The following is a 20,467-nucleotide window of genomic DNA, read 5'->3' as shown; positions in this document are numbered from 1 at the left end:
AACTTGCTCAGCCCACCAATATACCGTCAGACACTTCGTTGGAATAAACGTGACGCAGTTGTGGGAAATTGAGTTTAACATTACTATAACTTTTAAAAACATGATTTAGGGTCTTTCTTCACTCATTACAATGTAATTTTAAAGAATAGGTAAAATAAGAGGAAAACGTTAGTTTAAGAGGGTGTAGGCTACCGAGAGCCTGTACTGTCACACATGACTGAACAACTCATTTTAACAGGGACTTGGCCAGCCAACTTTTCCCATCATTTTTTATCAAGGTTTTTGAAGGTAGAGAAAATGTTAAACGTTTTACATTGTCATCTGATAATCCAATTGACAGTCGTTGGATAATCTCAGTCATTGGATAGGATAATCCATACAAAGACTTTCTCTTCTTGCTCTTATCCCTCACCATGACCCAAGTCACATCACATACGCCATGTTAATGTGGTCCTGGAATTTGCAGATCCATCTGAAGGCCCCAAAATATAACAAATATTTGGAAATGCCTGGGTACTGCTATCAAAAATGAGAAAACCCCTAAAAGACCTAGGCTACAGTGTCCAACAAAAAAATCCGAAAATTCAGTAGTCTTATCTGAGAGGATGTAGACGAATCAACATTAAGAGAGCGACAACTAGATGAGTAGGCATACTTTACAATCAGTCTGCACTGCTTTCATGAAAATGTGTTGAAATGAATTTGAACTAGATGTAGGCCTACCACAAAATGCAACAAAATATGACCGCTGCTCAGTCCTCGACATTCTCTCCGCAAAAATAATGCACGCTTGTCAGTTTGTCTCCATCTCCTACTCCATCCCCTTGAAACTTTTGTGTATGTAAATGAATGTATGCATGTGTGCATTTGCGTTTGTGTATATGTGTGCCTGTGTGTGAGTTTTCACTTGTGTGTGCGTGTGTGTGCGTGTGTGTGTGTGTGTGTGTGCGCGTGCGTCTGCTTGCCTGCATGTGTGTGTGTGTTCACTTGTGAATGTGTGTGGGGGGGAAATGGTGTGTGTGTGTGTGTGTGTGTGTGTGTGTGTGTGTGTGTGTGTGTGCGTGCGCGTGTGTCTGCATGTGTGTGTGTTTTATGTGTCTGTGTGTGTGTATGTTCACTTGTGAGTGTGTGTGTGTGTGGGGGGGTATTGGAGGGTGTGTGTGTTTATGCGTATGTGTGCCTGCTTGCCTGCATGTGTGTGTTTTTATGTGTGTGTGTGTGTTTGTGTTTGTGCATGCATGTGTGTACGTGTTTGTGTTTATGTGTATGTCTGCCTGTGTGTGCATGCGTGTGCTTGTGTGCATGCCTGTGTGTGTGTGTGTACCTGTGCGTGTGTGCGTGCATATGCCTGCATGTCTACTGTTTGCATATGTGTGTGCGTGTGTGCGTACCTGTGTGTGTGTGTGTGTGTGTTTGTGCCTGCATGTGTGTGCATGTATCTTTGTGTGTGTTTGTACATATTAATTTATTGTATGGTCCCCCATTAATGAAATTCCAAGAAACTTGGCATGCATTCACAGGGTGTCATAATGATCCTGCACTTCAAATTCGGTGCAGTTTTGAACCTGTGTGATTACAATCTCTTGTTTTTGCTTTTTCATTTTCAACTAGGTGGAGGTATACATCAAATAAGTTGATATGGGACGGGTATGACATGGCTCCTGGAGGCCAACATACCAAATAAATTGGTCATCCTAGGCCCTACTGTTCTCGAGATATTCACAGGAAACTGTGTCTGGCCATCTACAGGCTGTTGGCCAGGCCAGTCTGCTGTGGGATGTTTTATTTTTGTCATAAAGCCCTTTTACAGGTATAGACCCTTTCAACAATAAAAACAAAAACAATGCTTGAAAGTTCTATTTGGTTCCCAATCTAGTTCTACTTCCTCTGCATTAAGATAACATATGGAATGTTAAAACGGAAGCCTTGTGGGGCCAACTATGATGCTGATAATGGAACTCTCTTGAAAGGGTCTATAAAACCTTGAGCATAACCACTGGATCATCCATAGCTATGATTTTTAACCTCTTGGGTCAAAATAATAGCGCAACTGTAGATATAAAGCCCTGGTTTTCTAGATCATGATTTTCTTGTAATGTTTGACATTTTTAAATTTAGTTTTATCTGTTATTGGGCAAAATGTTGTAATACCTTTAACTATCCAAATTTTAAGATTATATTCCATTTGATTAGGTTAGTATTCAGGGTGGTTGGCACACCATATAAGTATTCTCAATAATATTATGTCTTGCAATTTAAATTTCCTCTTTCACAGAGTTCCATATTTTAATTTAAAATGTTATTAGATTGGATACTCTATATAACTCAATAAACAGTTGATCACAAAAAAATGTGGATACTGTATACATTTCCCTAAATCCTGATTACTTACTGTCTATAGCCAGGGCTCCTAATAAACAGTAGTTGTATTTCTTTCCACCTGGCATACTAATCTTGATTACATAAATTCAGCAACGGTTTAATATGAGATGAATGAATGGGACATGTTAATTCATATTCCTGGCCAGAAAGTGTAGGCCTAATGAATGACTTATTTATTATGAATGGTTTATTCATGAGACATAAATCAAAAGGTAATCAAAATGTGACAGCTGTTCATACATCTTAAGCTCCATTTGCTTTTGATACATGCTTTACAAAACTGACAAAACTGACAAAACTTACAAGACTCAGTGACTGCCTTTCACAAGTCCTTTATTTCAAAGAGTTATTTAAACAAACAATTTGTAAAAGACTTACGTAAATGGTTATATGAAATCTCAGTTTAGTATTTAAATTGTGCACAGAACATCAATATTGTTTCAATGACGGTTCTTCCTTCCAATAGCATTTTTTTTTAGACCTCAGTAGTACCATTATTCAGTGCAACAGAATGAGGACCTGAAATGGTTCAACGTACAGTAAGTATTCTGTAAGTACTTCAGTATCAAACATGGTGCCACTGGTGTTTGAACTTGCATATAAAACAGTAACTACCAACTTTGGGCACTTAAATCATTTCACAGTCTTTGAGACAATAGTCCTGTTAACAGAGTTGATCAGGACACACACACGCGCACACACTTGTTCAATTCAGCACAAGGCAAAGGGAATCATATGTTGTACCTCATTTCATTGTGGGCTATCCAGTGACATCAGTGCAACATTAGACAAGTTGAAATTTAATCAGGTAACATGCTGCACTTTCATGGTCTGTAGTCCACTGAAACCTCTATTAATTTAACTCTACCCCCATCATTCATTTAACTTCAAACACTGACAAGTCAGTTGAATCAGACTGCCCTCCAATTGGGCCCACTGTTAAATAACTCAATGGTCCTATTATCAATCCAATAGCTTATCACAACTTGGAAGCTGCACAGAAACATCTCAGTCACTAATAGATGCTGATTTTATGAGTGTATTGAAGGAGGCACTTACATTTTCTTTTTTCCTGCCACTTCTAAAACAAACAAGTGAGATATGAATAGCTGGTCCATAAAAGTCCTCATGAAAGTCCTCATGAAGAAAACATGAAGTGGAATGCACACTTTTACACCAGTGGGTCGCCCTTATTAATAAGAAACACCCGGAATGGCATACCTCAGCTAGGAATTCAATTTGACAAAGATGAAGATTTCAATTTCAGACCCGCCAAAACAAAACAAATCTTCCAGGATCAGTCCCTTTTAAGTTTGTTAAGTCTGTGTTTCAACACAGAATGAACAGTTATATAAATTGCAACCACTAGAACCTGCTTCCCTATGTCTGCTGTGCATAGATACCAAGAGTGGCTCTAACCGTGAGGCCATCATAACTTTAAGGCTTCACTGCGAGAAAGGTCGAGGGCTCAAACACCACACACAAAGTACTTCACAGTGCAAACAACATGTATAGTAAGACAGAAGACAAAATAAGCTGCTTGACATCAAACGTCAGTGAGAAGGACACTTGTGTTCTCCCTCTCCTCTTTTTCATAGACACACCCACACCCACATCCACACACACTTATAGAGCACACTGCAGATTAGGCTTTCTGAAGGGGGCTATAGAAACCAACCATTAATACTAATGTATTATTAACATTATTATGCTTGCCATAAACCATAAACCCTAGTAAAATAGGTTAATTAAATACATTTGAACTAAATACATTACCTCAATAGCAGTGCATGAAGTAAAATAAGAATGTACTCATCAAAACAAAAGAATGTTTTCTGGTTCTCTGCAATACATACAAAATGTTAGTCTTTGCATCAGTTTAAAAAAAGACCTTGTTTTACACTTAACTGTAAACTTTACAGTAAGTAAATGGTGGAATGACATAGGTCATTGGACACTGATGTAGGATGACTCAAATTAGGATTGTTCAGAAGTGAAGAAGCATAATTGGTGTAAAGTAAAATAAATAAATAAATAAAACCTTAAATCATGTGCTTTTCTTTGCCAGCAGTAGCTAACAGGAAGAGCCACCCAAAACAGCCCTATGCATCTACCCTCCCTCCAACAACACCCACCCAACACACTCACACAGAGAACATTTGGTGGCTTAATCTCAACCCACTGCAAAGATATGTCCTGTCAACAAAATGAGGTAAAAGGAGAGGTGCTGCTCCTCACATGACACACGATCCCTCAACATCTTATGCACTCTTCCTCTGTACCCAAGATGAAAGATGCTGGTGTCTCTACAGATCCTCCTTTAAACTCTTTTTCAACAGTATTTGTACTTTTTGTCATTCCTCTCTTCTCACTCTAGGGAATGTGAGTGCATTTCAGTGTCTGCCGCACACTAAGCCGTTAGTTTTTCCCCATTTGTCCCATTCACGGTTTTACTCTTTCCAGGTCCTCCTCTTCTCCGCCTGGATGAATGACTGCTACTCCCAGAGCACTTTTCACCTGTCAAGTACCAGTAATCATGGGATATTTTTCCAAAAAAAAAAAGACCCATACAGGTTTGCAGATATCCAGACAGGTCTTCAAGTTGAACAAAATGTGAAATTTGCACAGGATGCAGTGAGAATTACGACCACAAGAGGGCAGACCTCACAAGAATCACAAAAAGCCTACCTTTCAGCTCATCCAAGATGCCTCCAGTTGACTCATTGAAACTGTTGTCTTCACATTCCGATAGGCTCTGTTGAAAAAGAAACATATGCTTCAGTCAAGAGTCCATCTCATGATGCAGCAGACACACCACACCATCATACACTTGACCATGTACCATCAAAATGGGTTTGACGATGACACCAACACCAGCTGTCTATAAAAATATCACTTAAAAAGTTATATACCGGTATGCATATTGTTGTTTCAAACCAACAAGTTCTTTGCTTGCTGTGGATTGTGTAAGTCAGTGAACCCACCTTCATACTGGATCGATGGTTCTGCTCATACCACACCATTCCATACAAGCACAGAGACGTTATGAAGGCCTTTGAGGTAGAGGGGGGAAGAGAGGGGGAAGATATAAAAACACTACTGCTTTGTAGATGGCTTGTGTTCACCTTGGCTGCAGCTCTAAGCACTCCATGCCAATAAAGCACTCACAATTTGAGAAAGCATCAGAGAGAACAGCAGAGTATATGAAAGCATGGCCAAACATAGCAATGTCTCCACTTCCGCCGTTCCAGTCTTTGAACATTTTTAGACTTCAACATAACTTGTAAACAGTGGAGATATGATATATTTATTCACCAAGAAAGTATGTCTGTGAGACACAGAGAATAAAAGAACAGAAGAGGAGAAAGAAAATGAGACTGGGAGAAAGAGAGAGAGAGAAAGAGAGAGAGAGAGAGAGATCCTTACCACACATAGAAGCCACCACACTACATACAGGGCCTGTGTTTTGGAGAAGAGGTCTTGGCCAAACTTAACACATGCGAGTGCTTCCAGAAAGGCTATGGCTCTGGGTAAGGAGACAGAGTATGATGCTTTCAGTGGTCTCCTTTCACTTTCAATAAACTCAGATTTTAAAACATAGTTAACTCTTGTACATGATGTAGATGAACTTGTCTTAACTAGTATTAACTATTATTAATGATATGAGTGTGACAGAATGAGTATGAATGTATTCTGTGCTACAACTTTGGAAAATGGAGCATTCAGGGACAGAACAAAAGAAAGACACATTAGGGGGGCAAATGTAAAAGACAACAAAATTAAACCAGCTAGTACAACTAGTACTAGCTCCTGTGTTCACTTATATCTTTAACACATCATTAGCTCAAGAGACAGTTCCTACTTGCCTCAAGCAGTCTGTTATTGTTCCAGTACCGAAAAACAAAAGTCCATCATGTCTGAATGACTACCGCCCAGTAGCCCTGACGTCTGATGAAGTGTTTTGAGAAGCTTGTGAAAAACATTATCTCCCTCCCTGCCTCCTTCGACCCCCTCCAATTTGCTTACAGAGCCAATAGGTCTACAGAGGATGCCATCTCAAACCTCATGCACACCACCTTAACTCACCTGGAGGAGGGGAATGGGAATTGTTGGAGGAGGGGATGCTGTTCATTGACTTTAGTTCAGCATTCAACACGATAGTACCTCTCACCTTGGTAACAAAGATGAAGGCCTTAGGACTGAACACCACCCTGTGTCACTGGATATTTGACTTTCTCACCAACCGTTCACAAGTGGTTAGAGTGGGGGGTCTGACATCTGAAACATTAACCATCAGCACTGGTGCTCCCCAAGGCTGTGTTTTGAGTCCACTGCTGTACAACATCTACACACATGACTGCAAAGCCAACAGTAGTCATACCTCCATCATCAAGTTTGCAGATGACACAGGGATCTTGGGCCTGATTAGTAATGAACAGCTCTACTTGGATCAGGTTGATGAGGTGGCACAGTGGTGTCAATCTAACAGCTTGACACTGAATGTCAATAAAACCAAGGGAATAGTGGATTACAGAAAGCAGCAGCAGAACTACAGTTACACCCCACTAATGATCAGCGGGCAACCTATAGAGAGTGTCACAAGTTTTAAATACCTTGGTGTCCACATTACTGAAGACTTAACATGGACTGTTAACACTCAATATGTTCTGAAGAAGTCCAGACAACGACTCTACTTCCTTCGTCAGCTAAGGAATTCAAAGTTTCTACATCCATCATGATGGCCTTCTAAACTTCAGCGATTGAGAGTGTTCTAACTGGTAGCATCATCACCTGGTATGGGAACTCCACAGTTAGAGATTGTAGTACTCTGCAGAGAGTAGTGCGCTCAGCTGAACGTACTATAAGAACTCAACTCCCTGCTCTACAAGATATCTATTCCAGAAGAGTACTCCTAAGAGCCCAAAAGATTCTGAAGGACTCTTCTCATCCTAACAATGGATTATTCCTACCGCTGAAATCAAGAAGACGCCTATGTAGTCACAAAGCCAGAACTGAGAGACTCAGGAGAAGTTTTTATCCCCAGGCCATCCGAACTCACGCTATACTGACTTTGCACACATACACACCTACATGACTTTTAGCACTTTTACATCCCTCTCCCTATGCTACAGACCTTTTATTTATTTTCTTATTTCATCACATGTCAAAACACACACACACACACACACACACACACACACACATCTGACTTTCTCCAACTTTTGCACATCTCCATAAAACTTTTTATTTATTATTTTTGATTTCTCCTCCATCTATCTACCCATGTCCTTGATTGCCTAGCCTTTCTGCCCCCCCCCCTCCCCCCCACCCCCATCCCCAACACACACACAAAAAACACACACACTTACATCATCACTGTCATCACCTCACATACATACAGCACACTGCTTGCTACAGTAAGCCTCCTCTACATACTTGCTGCACACTGCCCCCCCTACATACACAGCACATTGTCTTCAGGATCTTCTCCAACACACATCCTCTACATACTTACAGCACACTGCCCCCATCTACCCACACACACACTACACACACACACACACAGTCACTGCTCCACTCCCCTCCCGCCCACACACACATCTTCACTGTCATCACTCACATACATCATACATACAATACTCTGCTTGCAATAGTAAGTCCCTTCACCATACTTGCTCACCGAGTCTCATGACATATTGCACACTGCCCTCTCCCCACATACACAGCACACTATCCCATCTCCCTTGTCATCCCCCCAACACACACACCAAGACCCCTGGCAGTTGGGTTAGCCCCTTGAGCCGTGGATCTGCCCAAGGTTTCTTTCTTAGTAAGGGAGTTTTTCCTTGCCCTTGTTGCTCTTGGGTGCTCCTTGTTGGTGCCCCCCCCCCAATCCCAATTCTCCCCCACCTTTCTTATGCAGCCCTTGCCACTTAATCTACTAAACCCCTCTTCTACTGCACTTTTTACACCCCCCCCCCCCCCCCCCCATAAATGCACAAATAGGCTGACACCAGACATAATTTCACTGCATTTCTTACATCCAGTAACTATATGCATGTGACAATAAACTTCCTTGTATCCTTGTATCCTTGTACAGGAATGAATGAATAAAGTTGTGGCTGATTGGTGGTAATGGTTTTCACAAGTTTCCCTTATAAACACTCAGACACAGAAACTAACAAACAAGAGCAAGCCGATTATGCGTTTTCACACAATAGGATTTTTTTTTTGCCAAATACCCAATCCCTCATTTCAAAACACACATATATATACACACACACACACACACACACACACAGGCATGTTAATTCTGGTCAGCAGACTAGACTGTAGGTCCACAGTGAGAGAGGGTGGGGAGAGAGGTGGGCCGTTGTTGGGCGTTTACAGGAAGCCAGCTGATTAAAATTAGTACTGCCAACAAGTCCCCCCGCCATCCCCTCAACTGGAACGCCACAGACACTAGCACTGGCAGCCATGGCTTTAAGGGAATGCCTCCATCAGCAGTTTCCCAAAGAGCTCCTAGACAGCCTGTACTGGACTGTGTAACCAGCTGCCACACACATCGCAGTAATTGTATTTTCAAGTCGAAGATGACCAATGGCCCAGTATGCCACAGGGGAGCTACACTGGAGCACAGACTCAGAACAGAACTATCTGTAGTAACACACAAACACGAGTAAATCAAGAACATCTTAAATCGCAAAGCACCGCTAAGTGAATACCATAGCGATCTGATTCCGTAAGAGCTTGTCTGACACAGAGTCTCCCCCAAATCAGTCACCAATACTCACTCCTACACACACACACACCATTCTCAATTACACAGTGATACTCACCCAAAAACCCAGCATTGTGTCCCCACTCGTTTGCACTGTGTGTCTGTGAGGTAGGCATAGTACTGGCTAAACAGGGGAGAGAAAGGACAGGACAGGACAGAAACCACACAGCACAGTTAACAAAACACTGAATATTACAGAGTAAAGTGTTATTGCATGTTTACATTTTGCATTGCATGCCATGAGGATGCATTTGTAGTTAGACTCGTACCGTACTGTGGGGGCAGTGATGATGCCGATGAGGAGGATGCGGCACCAGCTTAGAGCGTGAGATGCCTGGAACACAAATATGTGCTTCAGGAAGAATGTGTTCAGTTCTGTGAGCTGGGAGAGAGAGGAGAAGAAGTCAGACATGAGTAAGAGGGTCAGAGAGACAGAGGAAAAAAGCAAAAGAGGAGAGCTAGAGAGAGGGATCTTAACTTGGGCCTGGCAATACTTATTATGCTCAAGGCAGCATTGAAGTTTATGTGTCAGAAATGTTGCTTTTACTACACAACAACACAACATGAAAAAAAATGAATAAACCATACCTGCCATATGATCATGAAGAGGTAGATGCCTGCAACTCTCTGAAAGGAGGACATGGGGTCGAACCAGCGGACATACGTCCAACTGGCTGGAGTAAACTGCAAAACGGCCCGCTTTAGCTTCCCAGAGGTAGTATGGATGTCTCTGCAAACACACAGGCAAACAGCAATTTATAAACATAGGAGCTACTACATAAATTAATTGCGTAGCCAAACACTTTGTTCATAAACTTTACTTGATAATTTAACTCATGATGCATGAGTGTTGTGTGTGTGCGGACCACAGGAAACTGCTCAGTGTCCATGTGTATGTCGTGATACTAGTATAAAAGAATGCATATCAGAGACTATGCCTTATCTACATTCAGCGTAGTGTGTGTATGTGTCGGTGCATGAGTGTATGTGTGTGTGTGTCTCACTTGATGCTGGCCCAGCGGTAGGTTCGCATCTCCAGGAATCGGCAGACAGTCATGCCCAGCCAAATGCCGCCTCCATTACACAACAGGATGTCCAGGATCACCTGGTCCCACCAGCACTCAGCGAAATTAGGCAGCAGATGCATGAAGAACAGCTGTGAGGAGAGGATCACAGCATTCAGAATGAATGAGAGGTGGAGAAAGTATCTGTGCTCTTAAACCAGCCCTACCAACTTGGCCAATAACTAATTTAAACTTGGTTTCCCAAAACCATTCGCCTTACTCACTGAAGAAGAAGAAGAACCAGCGAACCCTTCTTCTTTTTCGGTGAGCTTTTTTTGGCAGTTTGCAAACGGAGTGCATTACCTCCACCATCTGCTGGACTGAGGTGTAATGGCAAGTGTGTACCCTTTAGCCTCGCTCTAGCCACCGGGTGAATAAGGCGAATAGTTGCTAACTAAGTTGGTTGCAATGCAATTTCCCATTGCCAACCAACTAAGTTGCTAACAGGTTAGCAACTATGCTTTTGGGAAACGCACCCCTGGTTAGTACACTTTTGAGCTTTGACCCCAGTGTTACCTCAGTGAGCTCCCAGGTGATGCTGATGGTCCAGCAGAGACCGTAGCTCCGTATGAGAAGGGCCTTCATGGCCCAGCCCCAGAAGTGGCCAAAGGCAAAGATGTCAAAGTGGCTCATGATTCGCTCCCAGGTGATCACGTGACAGTTCACTGCATATTCCTGTGAGGCAAAAGCAGGAGATGGAAAGTGAGGTGAAGAGAATGAGAGAGAGAGAGAGAGAGATAGAGAGAGAGAGGAGAGAGAGAGAAAGAGATTAGATTATATTAGATACAACTTTATTGTAAGTGACATGTGGTGCATAGACAGGACAGGATATATAGTGCAGTGTAGACAGTAGTATACAGTTGGTTTACAGAAGGTGGTTTACAGTAATAAACAGAATATAAATATGTGCAGTGTATTAGCAGTAACCTTATAAGAGAAGAGAGAGAGGAAAGGATACATTTTAAAAAATATTTGTTTCCATCTTCTGACTATCTCAATACATTTCCCCTGCCTTTTACGGTGATAAAGATTAGATTTGACTGCAGGACTCAAACAACTTTAGTCTGAAAAGGGGTGCCAAATAGAGCTTAAAAATCATTTCACTGCAGGACACATGCCACTAATTTCAATAGTGGACAGAGGTTTCTTTATCTAACTAGTTTCTTTATCTAACTAACTACTGTTTCTTTATCTAGGCTAACTCGTGCTTAGGATCACCGATTTGGGGCACTGTATGCTAAAAATGGTCAGAGTTCTCCTTTAAGGCCTCAACATGGCCTTTAACTACCATATCAATCAATATACTCATGAATTGAGTATACACAATCAGTAGGGCATTCACGTTTGTTGTACAACTGTGTTAGTGCAAGCTAATGTTCTCACATAACTTTACCATGTCTGTGACTTCTTGCATTGACACTACAATCCACAAAACCTTCAACATTTTGTCTCACTTCCATAAAACATAAACAACGAACAAAACATTCATACAGGAAATTGTTGTCATGATAGGAAGACACCCTTGTTCAGGGAGTAGATTGCTACTGGCTGACTGTTATCTCTGTTCCACATAAAATCTGGTATTACTGGTATCCAGACATGGGGGACTCGAGTCACATGACTTGACTCGAGTCACATTTTTTAAGACTTGAGACTTGCTTGATCAACATGTATAACTTGACTTGACTTGACTTTGACTTGCTATTCATGACTTGAGACTTGACTTAGACTTGAGACAAATGACTTGAAATGACTTGACTTTTTATTTTTTCATAGATATTAAGGAGTTAACTTTACGATTTTAGAAAATCTGCTTAGGTGCTGTTGCATGTGTCACGCGAGCACACCTGTCATTGTACCAAGTGACGCGACAGACCAACAGCAAGTGCCAGATCAAATGAGACAGACTGAGGTAGGCTAACTTGCAAATATGGAAGGCTCTACGTTTATAACAAAACATAATAATGTTTGGCTTCACAGATGATGTAACTGACAAGTCAAAAGGAGAAATGAACAGCAGTCTGCATGTTAAGAGTTGGCTTTGAATCTATTATGCTTTTTAGTTAACGCCATATTAGGTTACAATGTGTTAAAATTTCAAAGTGAAACATTTTCTTGTCTAAGTTTAATCTTGATATATAGCGAAAATGTTTTTCGCTCCCTCCCTCTTAAACACGTCCCTGTTCCATACGTTACAGCCTAGGCCTAGGCTAACAACAGTAAGTAGGCCTAGCTAACTGCCAGCAATCAGCATAGAAAAGTAGCTTATTTCACATGTTAGGCTTATGTATAATATGATATACCATTGACGGTCCTAAACCCTCCTAAAACCCATTGCGCTGTCGCGCTTGTCAAAGTTTGGCAGTGACGTCGGCGGCAGCGTTTGATTGATTGATTAGTTCACTTTTTCAACATTATTAGCTTTATGGAGATGTGACAGGTCAGGACAGGTGTAACGTGAACTGTTTGAATATATTTTCCTGATTTGATGTAGCTTAGGCTACCTAAGAAACAATAATAGGCTATTTTATAATAGGTCTACTTGAAATACATTTATTTTTATTCGTATACATTTCATCTCATTCTATTCTCATAAACCGTTCAGATGTAGGCTATGTGGCTTGAATGAATGCAATGTCTATTTGTTTGTTACAAATAAAACTCCAGCAGTTCATAACTAGCCTATTGTAGCTTATTTTAAAATGAAAACATGGGTAAATCATCATGAATTTCAATGATTTGGCTATGACTTGACTTGACTTGCTTGACCCAAGCTATGACTTGACTTGTCACAAAAAATGACTTGGACTTGCTTGAAACTTGAAGGTTAAGACTTGAGACTTGCTTGTGCACATGTGTGACTTACTCCCACCTCTGCTGGTATCTCTTTACACGGTTTAATCATATTTCATTGGATTACACCTCATCACCCCACCTCAACTGAGAGAGCCTGTCAACAGTAGATCCCCCCTCAGTGACACTGAATCTCCAGAACCCCTCAGCTCCATTCATTAAAATGCATGCCGACCCCCAGTGGAGCAACTGGCTCTATTTCCTAGACAGTATCCAGTGATGTTATGAAGCCATTACTCTACATCTCAGCATAAAGAAAACAGGATTGTACAAGAAAGAAGAAAGGAACCGTGAAAAAAGTGTTGTAAGAATGCACAAGGTGTGCCACACGCCCACCCCACACTACACCAAACTATGCGAGAGGTCTCTTTATGATGTTATTATGTTTAAATTGTCAAAACATAAGAGAATGTTAAATCATTAAAGATATATGCAACACAGACATGCTGACATGTTATACTGAGTGGTAATGTTTTTAAATTTTTTTATTTTTTTTATTCCCCTAATAATGTGCACTTAGAATCCAGTGGGACCCTAGGAAGAAGTGATGGACACTGAATGGTTTTGCATCACTGACCATAACATCCGACTCCCGTGTGGCATATCGCAGGTTAGGGTCCAGCCAATACATAAGCGTCTTCACTTGATGCCAGTTCAAGAAGATGAGGAAAACCAGGAAGAGGAAGTAAAGAACACTGAGACCTGAGGAAGAGTAAGGCATCAGGTAGTCACCAACGGATCAGCCAACAGATTTTTTTTTATTTTTATCAATAATCAATTAACCCTTAACAGAAGAGGGAATGTAATTCTGTGCATTGTACTCACCAAAGACCATTCTCCATATTACAGGATGTGGCCTTGTAAAGGGACCTTAAAAGGATCAAATGCATAGAATACAGAAGTACAAAACAAACTGTGAACCATGCCCTCTGATCAACCACTTTAAGCAGTAAAAAAAAAAGGCAGGCAGGCAGAACATTAATACCCTCAGCAGTGCACAGTGTTACATAACTCTTTAAGATGATTTGACATGGATAAGTCAAGACTGTTTTAGGGACAGAGTGGCAAAGGTTACCAACACACAAAAATGCATGGTAGGGGCATCTGTCTATCCTGAAAAAGTGAATTGATGAACACAACATTTCAGCCCACCCTTTCAAAGGTCTTAAATCATGACAAGTAGCCTGGTAACAGACATCCAGTCATTAATCCATTTCAATCCCCTCAGAGAGCAGAGCGCAGGGCAGGTCAACTCAACCTAGATCAGGCTGAGATACACGCCTTACCGTTAGGGAATGCCAGGACACTAATGACCAGGAAGAAGGAGACAACCAACACCAGTCCTACTCGCAGATTATTATCTGGGTTGGCATCATCTCTGCCAGAGAAAAACAAAAGTCTAAGTCTATGACTTTAGAAAGCCTAGTGTCAGACATCTTATAATTTTGGGGATGAGTAGGTCTATGTAGCACTATTAGTCCTACAGAGTCCAGCTCCACATCTAGCGATTAGTATGTAACTATGACAAGAATGCAAACTAGCAATAGGGCTGGTTTTGACATTAAAATAATCCTTCAATTAGCCTACACCAAGTCTGTGATAATATATTACATATCAGCAATAAAAAAGATAAGAGGAGCATTTCATTTATAAAAATAGCAACCGAATCTGTAATGTGTAGACAACAATGGGCTATTATTCAAGCAAGCCCACATCATGCGAGTAAAATGTCATAGGAATCAACTTTCATCTATCCAAACTGATCTCAACATCATGCAAATATCTATCATCATCAGCATGGTAAGACCATAAATTTACCTGGTAAATGCGAAGTACATCAAGCTGAGCACAGTAAATGTCAAAAGGGTAATGGTATGTGGTTTATAGAAAAACTCTATGGTAATATCCTCGACTTGTTGCTCGTTTATCATTCGAAAATGTAGTTTATAATTAATGTCATCTTTGCTGAGCGTCCGGGACCCCAGGGCGGGCGCCATCACTTCAGTGTTTGCTTGACAAGAACAAACTTTCAACCACTAGCGAGTCGCTGAAGAGGCTGTCAGTGAACAAGCTGTTAAGCAGAATGTACCAACACTTTCAACCAGAGGTAGAAACCATTTAGAAAGACCGTCCTATTGAACTTAATTTTGTAATGTTACAGAATGACAACAACCTATGATGTCGGCAAAAGAGACTTATAATTTGTGTGAAGTTGCAAAAATGAGAACTTGTTACTTTTTTTGCTTATGTGTATTCGGTTAATCTTAGCCAGCCACACCCCTGTGACTTGGTACATTCAGGACTTCCGCAACATTGGAAAGGACATGTGAGGTTTCTGTGAGGGAAGAGTTGGGTGAATGCATGGAACAGGCAGTCGACTAGCAAAAAAAGTATGTAGAGATGGTGTTATATGAAGCATGATTAACATACACAGGCAGAGTTATTGTCGTTTGTGTTCATAGGCTATTGTAGTAGTAAAATGACGTCTTAATTTCCGTGTTACTATTCAACGAAACTACCCGGTGTCATTGTCGCAGTCCCCGATACATTATCTAGGAGTGTTAAACGCTGTGGGTCTCTAATCAGTAAATATTCCACTGATGTGTGTGTGCGCTGTGTCAGCTTCAATTTGTTTACAAACATGCTGGCATAACGTGCTAGATAGCATTAGCATGTAACGTTATGCTTATTAACTCAATAAAATTTTTGGCTTCAGTCAGTGAGGGACATGTAATGCATTATACGACCGTAAAATGTTTCGTCCGGGTACTTTCTTTCTTTTTTTGTGTTAGACTTAACACTAAGTGTGCAAGTAGACGGAATGAGATCACAGCCTGAGATTGATCAATGCTATAGGCCTACTTGATAATCAGAGGCCGTTACCAGCAGCAAACTGTTTTGTGTATATTTTTTTTAGAAGCTGCCCCATGTTTTCCCCCAGTATGCACTTCTGTCAAATATGTCTCCGGCTGCTGCGTAGGGGCATGATATCGATCATCACCATCAAACATCCCACCAACTATGTTGCTGCCCTCCAGCAGCCTTTGGATTATCACAAAACTTCAATGAGACGCATGTGCAGCAGTTTGACACCGCACCTCAACCTTCATAGTGGTCAGAGATCCTCACAGATCTCAATAGGCAGGTTGGGAGTGGGAGCACTTCGAGGCTTGTGTGAATCAGTCACACAACATTGTCAGGTAAAACAACATGACTGTGAAGAACCAGAGGCAAAAATGTTAATACCTCACAAGCAGGGGCAGGCACCCAGCAGAAAAGTCCCTTTGACAACTCTGGTTGGTAAGTATGCGAAAGTGCATTTCGACTATTTTACTCATTTTTCAAATGTCCATACAGTACTGTCAATAGCCAGTGACAATTGGATTTCTATATTTTCTGATGCAGATTTGGAGGATATCCCACGTCTCTCAGCCCTCGAGGAAATCAGTGATGAGGAGGCAATTCAGATTGTGGTGCCCCATGCTTTGCCTCCCACCTCATCCTCCCTCAGAGACTACGTTGACAAATCAGACACACTCACCAAGCTAGTGCAACTAGGTACAGCGTGCAGATTATATTACCAGTGTTCCAACTGATTATTTCTCAAACTATGGGCTCACCTGCTTCAACTGCGAGACAGTCAGACAACCCAGTCTCACATAAGAGGATTGTAAGTTGTAATTTATTGTAAGTAAATTGTGAATTCTGAAGGCAGTATCGATTCTGTCCTTTGAGGTCTTAGATTTCACAAAACTGCACACCTTGATTTCAATTTTTGGGTTGCTCCAGTGGCTGAATGATAAATTGTATGTACTCCCACTTTGTGTTCCACTAATTGTGACCTTCATTCTTTGTTCTTCAGGGGTAGACCTGTGGAAGCTGGAGCAGCGACGGAACGTGGGCTCCATGCTGGTGAGGCTGGACTTCCAGTCAGATGTGGCCCCTCGACTGCTCTTCCTGAAGGATCTGGGGCTGCAGGATGGCCAACTGGGCTCTATAATCACCACCAACCCCTTCATCCTCACAGAGAGACTGGACAAACTGAAGGCCAGGTAAAACTCACTCCCGCTTAACCACACATCAAACAGTGACTACATTTACTACATTTTGAGATGACTGATGTGTGTGTGGGATGCGAGAGTTGTGTCTCCTGAACAGTAAAATCTGTTTATATTTCTTTTCTCAGAAATTGCTACTTAACAGTTATCTCATGTGAAATCCATTCAAACCAATGCAACAAATAAATAATTATTTTGGAGACGTATTACTCTGGTCACTGCAATGTATTATTTTCAATGAAAATGTAACAGCTCACTGATGCCACATGTGCAATGTCTCAAGTGATTTTTTTTTATTTATTTATGTTTAAATCAAATTTTCTACATTTACAGAGTCTCCTATCTCAAGTCAAAGAAGTTCAGCACAAATTCAATAGCCTCTATGGTTTCTAAAGCCCCTTATTTGTTGAACTTCAATGTAAAGAGGCTGGACAATCGTCTAGGCTTTTACCAAGACACCTTGGGTCTCAACCCCGAAAAGGTAAAGGTCATCCTGTAAAACATGTCTAAATAGTTTTTATTTTACGTATTTCACTAATTAGAATGCTTTGTAGTTGTTACAAAACTGGTTTTTCCCTCCTCAAAAGTGCTGTTTTGGCTCATGACCTTATATTTGTTTTTTTTTTAGACAAGGGACATCATCACTCGTCTCCCCAGACTCCTGTGTGGAAGTCTAGAGCCAGTGAAGGAGAACCTGAAGGTATGAAACACTTCAGCATAAATACTGTCAAAAATTATTTTCATAATATAACATTGAAATGATATGTAAGACATCACAACTTTGTACTTTTCATTACAAAGATGATCATTTGATAAAGAAAGACTACATGAAATGGTCATCATCTCAATTTCACACTTTGGCCTTTCTGTTTCTCAATCAGGTATATGAGCTAGAATTTGGATTTCGTACAGGTGAAATACAACACATGGTCACTGAAGTGCCAAAAATGTTGACCGCAAACAAGACAAAACTGAGCAAGATATTTGATTACATTCACAACACCATGGGAATACCCCATTCTCTTATCGCCAAATTCCCTCAGGTAAACAGTTTGTTTTGGTGTTGCTATAAACACATTGTCATGGTAATGAAAATAATAGTGGACATTATAATACAAATAATACATTGGATACGTTTCGCTATAATTGCTTTTCTCTGTTAACCACAAGTAGTGTGTGGGTTTGTTGGGCTTGTACATCCTCCTAATTTATCACTGTTCCTCCCAAAGGTTCTGAATGCCCAGTTTTTGCGGATCAAAGAGAGGCACCTTTTCCTGAAGTATCTAGGAAGAGCCCATTATGACCCAGCTGAACCAAACTATGTTTCCCTAGATCGCCTTGTGGCACTCCCAGATGACGTCTTCTGCACCAGTGTGGCACTTGCCACAGTAGATGATTTTGAATGCTTTCAAAAAACGTTATAGTCTATTTTCAGGTTTGTCTGATAATTCTGCTTATTTCTTCATTGCATTGTGTTAACAAGGCATCATTAACAAATCGAGTTGTATGCAGTTGATGGTTCACCAACACTTCAATAAACTGCTTTGAGCTTTACACAATTTTATTTTATTATATTTATTTTTTATAATATTTCTGACAGAGTCTTTTAATCAGACTCCCATTGATTTAATGGAATTGTAAAGGAATAAAAAGGAATGAAATGTATTGTGGGCTCTCAATCGTTAGACAGGAGTTTGTACGTTGGTTGGTTGGTGAACCAAGTCCGACAATATCAATTTATCCAGCATAAATATATAAAAAGTCAACTCAATTCACCGATTGGTGTCATTTCTGTTTAATGAAAACAACCTCCTCTCATACAGATATGTAAAAAAAACTAACATTTGACAGCATCACACACTGGTATCTTTATCTGAAAATCCATCCTTGAATCAGCTACAATGTTGTACTTAAGCAGCATAAGCTTTCATATAGTGTGGGAAACCGAGTATCCTGTGGAATATAATGCGCACATCAAAAACAGTTGCTCACTGAGTCTTTTGTCAGCTTTTAACTGAGGCGTCGCAGTTTGCAAAAGTAGATGGGTCCAAAGTTGGCAGTGAGGTGAGGCAACACCATCGCACCAACATTTAGGTCTGGAGCAAAATGGAAAGTGTCCTTAAAGAGAGTGGTGAAAGGTTGGAGATGAACTATCTCTGCAGTTATTCCCAGTTCCTGGTTTGCAAGGCTTATTGCCTGCTCTACCACACATTGGTTTTGTAGTTGTGACAGAGTACAAGTGGAATACATAACCTCTCCTCCTTTCCTTACAGCTTGGAGTCCAGTCAGTAATAGCTGAGTCTGACACAAAGGTAGATTTCGCTTCTCCTTTGTCCTGGAACGACTAAATATGTTATTGTCCTCTTCTATTAAAGAGTGCCTGTCAGTAGTGCAGGGAACATCCACCAGGACTTTGTCAAAGGTATTTTCCCCCAGTTCATGCCATTCACGTCCATCAAATGAAGTGATGCACAGCTTATCCTCTGAAAGGAGGTCATGTGGAAGACAGGAATTGAGAGTCCTTTGAAGACGAGACATACGAGACCCTGACCAGTCATTAGCCCAAATGAACCTGACAGCTTGTGTCTGGAGAAGTGCTAAAGTCTTTCCACCTGGAGCAGCACAGAGATCCAACACCGACTCTTCTTTCTGAACATTCAAAGCGAGGACAGGAAGGACAGAGGCTGCATCCATGAGGTAGTACGTCAAAAGGCCAGCACTATCTAGCCTTGCTGGCTTGAAGCGAGATGTGTCCCCTTTAGGGAAAACCAAGCATTTAACGTTTGGGCTGATGGAGGCTCTTGCCAAATCAATGCCGATTCCTTCGTTAACAATGTGCTGATCAAATTGATGCGATCCAGAGTATGGTGGGGAAAAAGGATCGGCTGCTGTAGAACTTGAAGCAATAAAATCCCGACAACCAAGAGATTGTAGATCTGTGACAGGGTCGCCACACGAGAAGTTGTTGACCAGAGCACCATATTTACGCTCAGAGAGCAAGCTAACACGTACCGAAGGCCACAGCTCTCCAAGTTGCATGCTGTACATTGCGTCAAAGTTCTGCAGGGCAAGATTAGTGGCAGATAATTTTGGGTGAGTCGCTGCCCATTTAGTTTTTACCCGATGCCGTTTCTGTGTGATTTGTAAAAGATTTCTTACTTTGTTGTGCAGCACTCCTTGTGCAGCCATACTATTCCAGAGTCGTTGTGTAGCCATGCTTCTTGATTGATGTCAAATCGACTTTGTGTGATTGTAGGTGGCACACGTGGTTAGGTCGCAACCTGGTCGCAACCATAGACAGTAAGGTCGCAACCTATTTTTTACAGTCT

The 20,467-nt window shown here is 41.2% G+C and overlaps 3 protein-coding genes across 7 annotated transcripts; 1 reads left to right on the top strand and 2 right to left on the bottom strand.

Annotated features, from left to right (window-relative positions):
* Positions 1 to 2,862: 2,862 nt before the first annotated feature.
* ptdss1b (phosphatidylserine synthase 1b) lies at positions 2,863 to 15,092 on the bottom strand. The gene is made up of 13 exons (XM_076301593.1): positions 14,899 to 15,092; positions 14,367 to 14,458; positions 13,906 to 13,950; positions 13,658 to 13,782; positions 10,744 to 10,902; positions 10,168 to 10,319; positions 9,752 to 9,893; positions 9,433 to 9,545; positions 9,222 to 9,287; positions 5,809 to 5,908; positions 5,367 to 5,435; positions 5,071 to 5,137; positions 2,863 to 4,899 (listed from the first exon to the last, which is right to left on the bottom strand). Exons 1-13 carry the CDS (start codon positions 15,075 to 15,077, stop codon positions 4,793 to 4,795), a joined length of 1,416 nt encoding a protein of 471 aa, XP_076157708.1. The 5' UTR covers positions 15,078 to 15,092; the 3' UTR covers positions 2,863 to 4,792.
* On the top strand, positions 13,733 to 18,924 carry mterf3 (mitochondrial transcription termination factor 3). 5 transcript variants are annotated; one of them, XM_076301595.1, is made up of 8 exons: positions 13,733 to 13,804; positions 15,998 to 16,380; positions 16,486 to 16,638; positions 16,943 to 17,132; positions 17,472 to 17,619; positions 17,767 to 17,838; positions 18,020 to 18,181; positions 18,368 to 18,924. In XM_076301595.1, exons 2-8 carry the CDS (start codon positions 16,008 to 16,010, stop codon positions 18,560 to 18,562), a joined length of 1,293 nt encoding a protein of 430 aa, XP_076157710.1. In that variant the 5' UTR covers positions 13,733 to 13,804; positions 15,998 to 16,007; the 3' UTR covers positions 18,563 to 18,924. The 5 variants fall into 5 exon arrangements, with proteins under 5 accessions (XP_076157710.1, XP_076157709.1, XP_076157711.1 ...); XM_076301594.1 differs by lacking the exon at positions 13,733 to 13,804 and adding an exon at positions 15,383 to 15,470; XM_076301596.1 differs by lacking the exon at positions 13,733 to 13,804 and adding an exon at positions 15,396 to 15,470 and having other exon boundaries at positions 16,022 to 16,380.
* nsun4 (NOP2/Sun RNA methyltransferase 4) lies at positions 18,918 to 20,449 on the bottom strand. The gene has a single exon (XM_076301600.1). It carries the CDS (start codon positions 20,352 to 20,354, stop codon positions 19,149 to 19,151), a length of 1,206 nt encoding a protein of 401 aa, XP_076157715.1. The 5' UTR covers positions 20,355 to 20,449; the 3' UTR covers positions 18,918 to 19,148.
* Positions 20,450 to 20,467: the final 18 nt, after the last annotated feature.

Source organism: Alosa pseudoharengus, unplaced genomic scaffold (assembly GCF_046254945.1).
Source record: "Alosa pseudoharengus isolate Yale_2024_CS ecotype anadromous, Long Island Sound unplaced genomic scaffold, YU_APseudo_1.1 YU_APseudo_1.1_scf_23, whole genome shotgun sequence".
Taxonomy (NCBI): domain Eukaryota; kingdom Metazoa; phylum Chordata; class Actinopteri; order Clupeiformes; family Clupeidae; genus Alosa; species Alosa pseudoharengus.
This window is presented reverse-complemented; position numbering and strand designations above follow the sequence as displayed.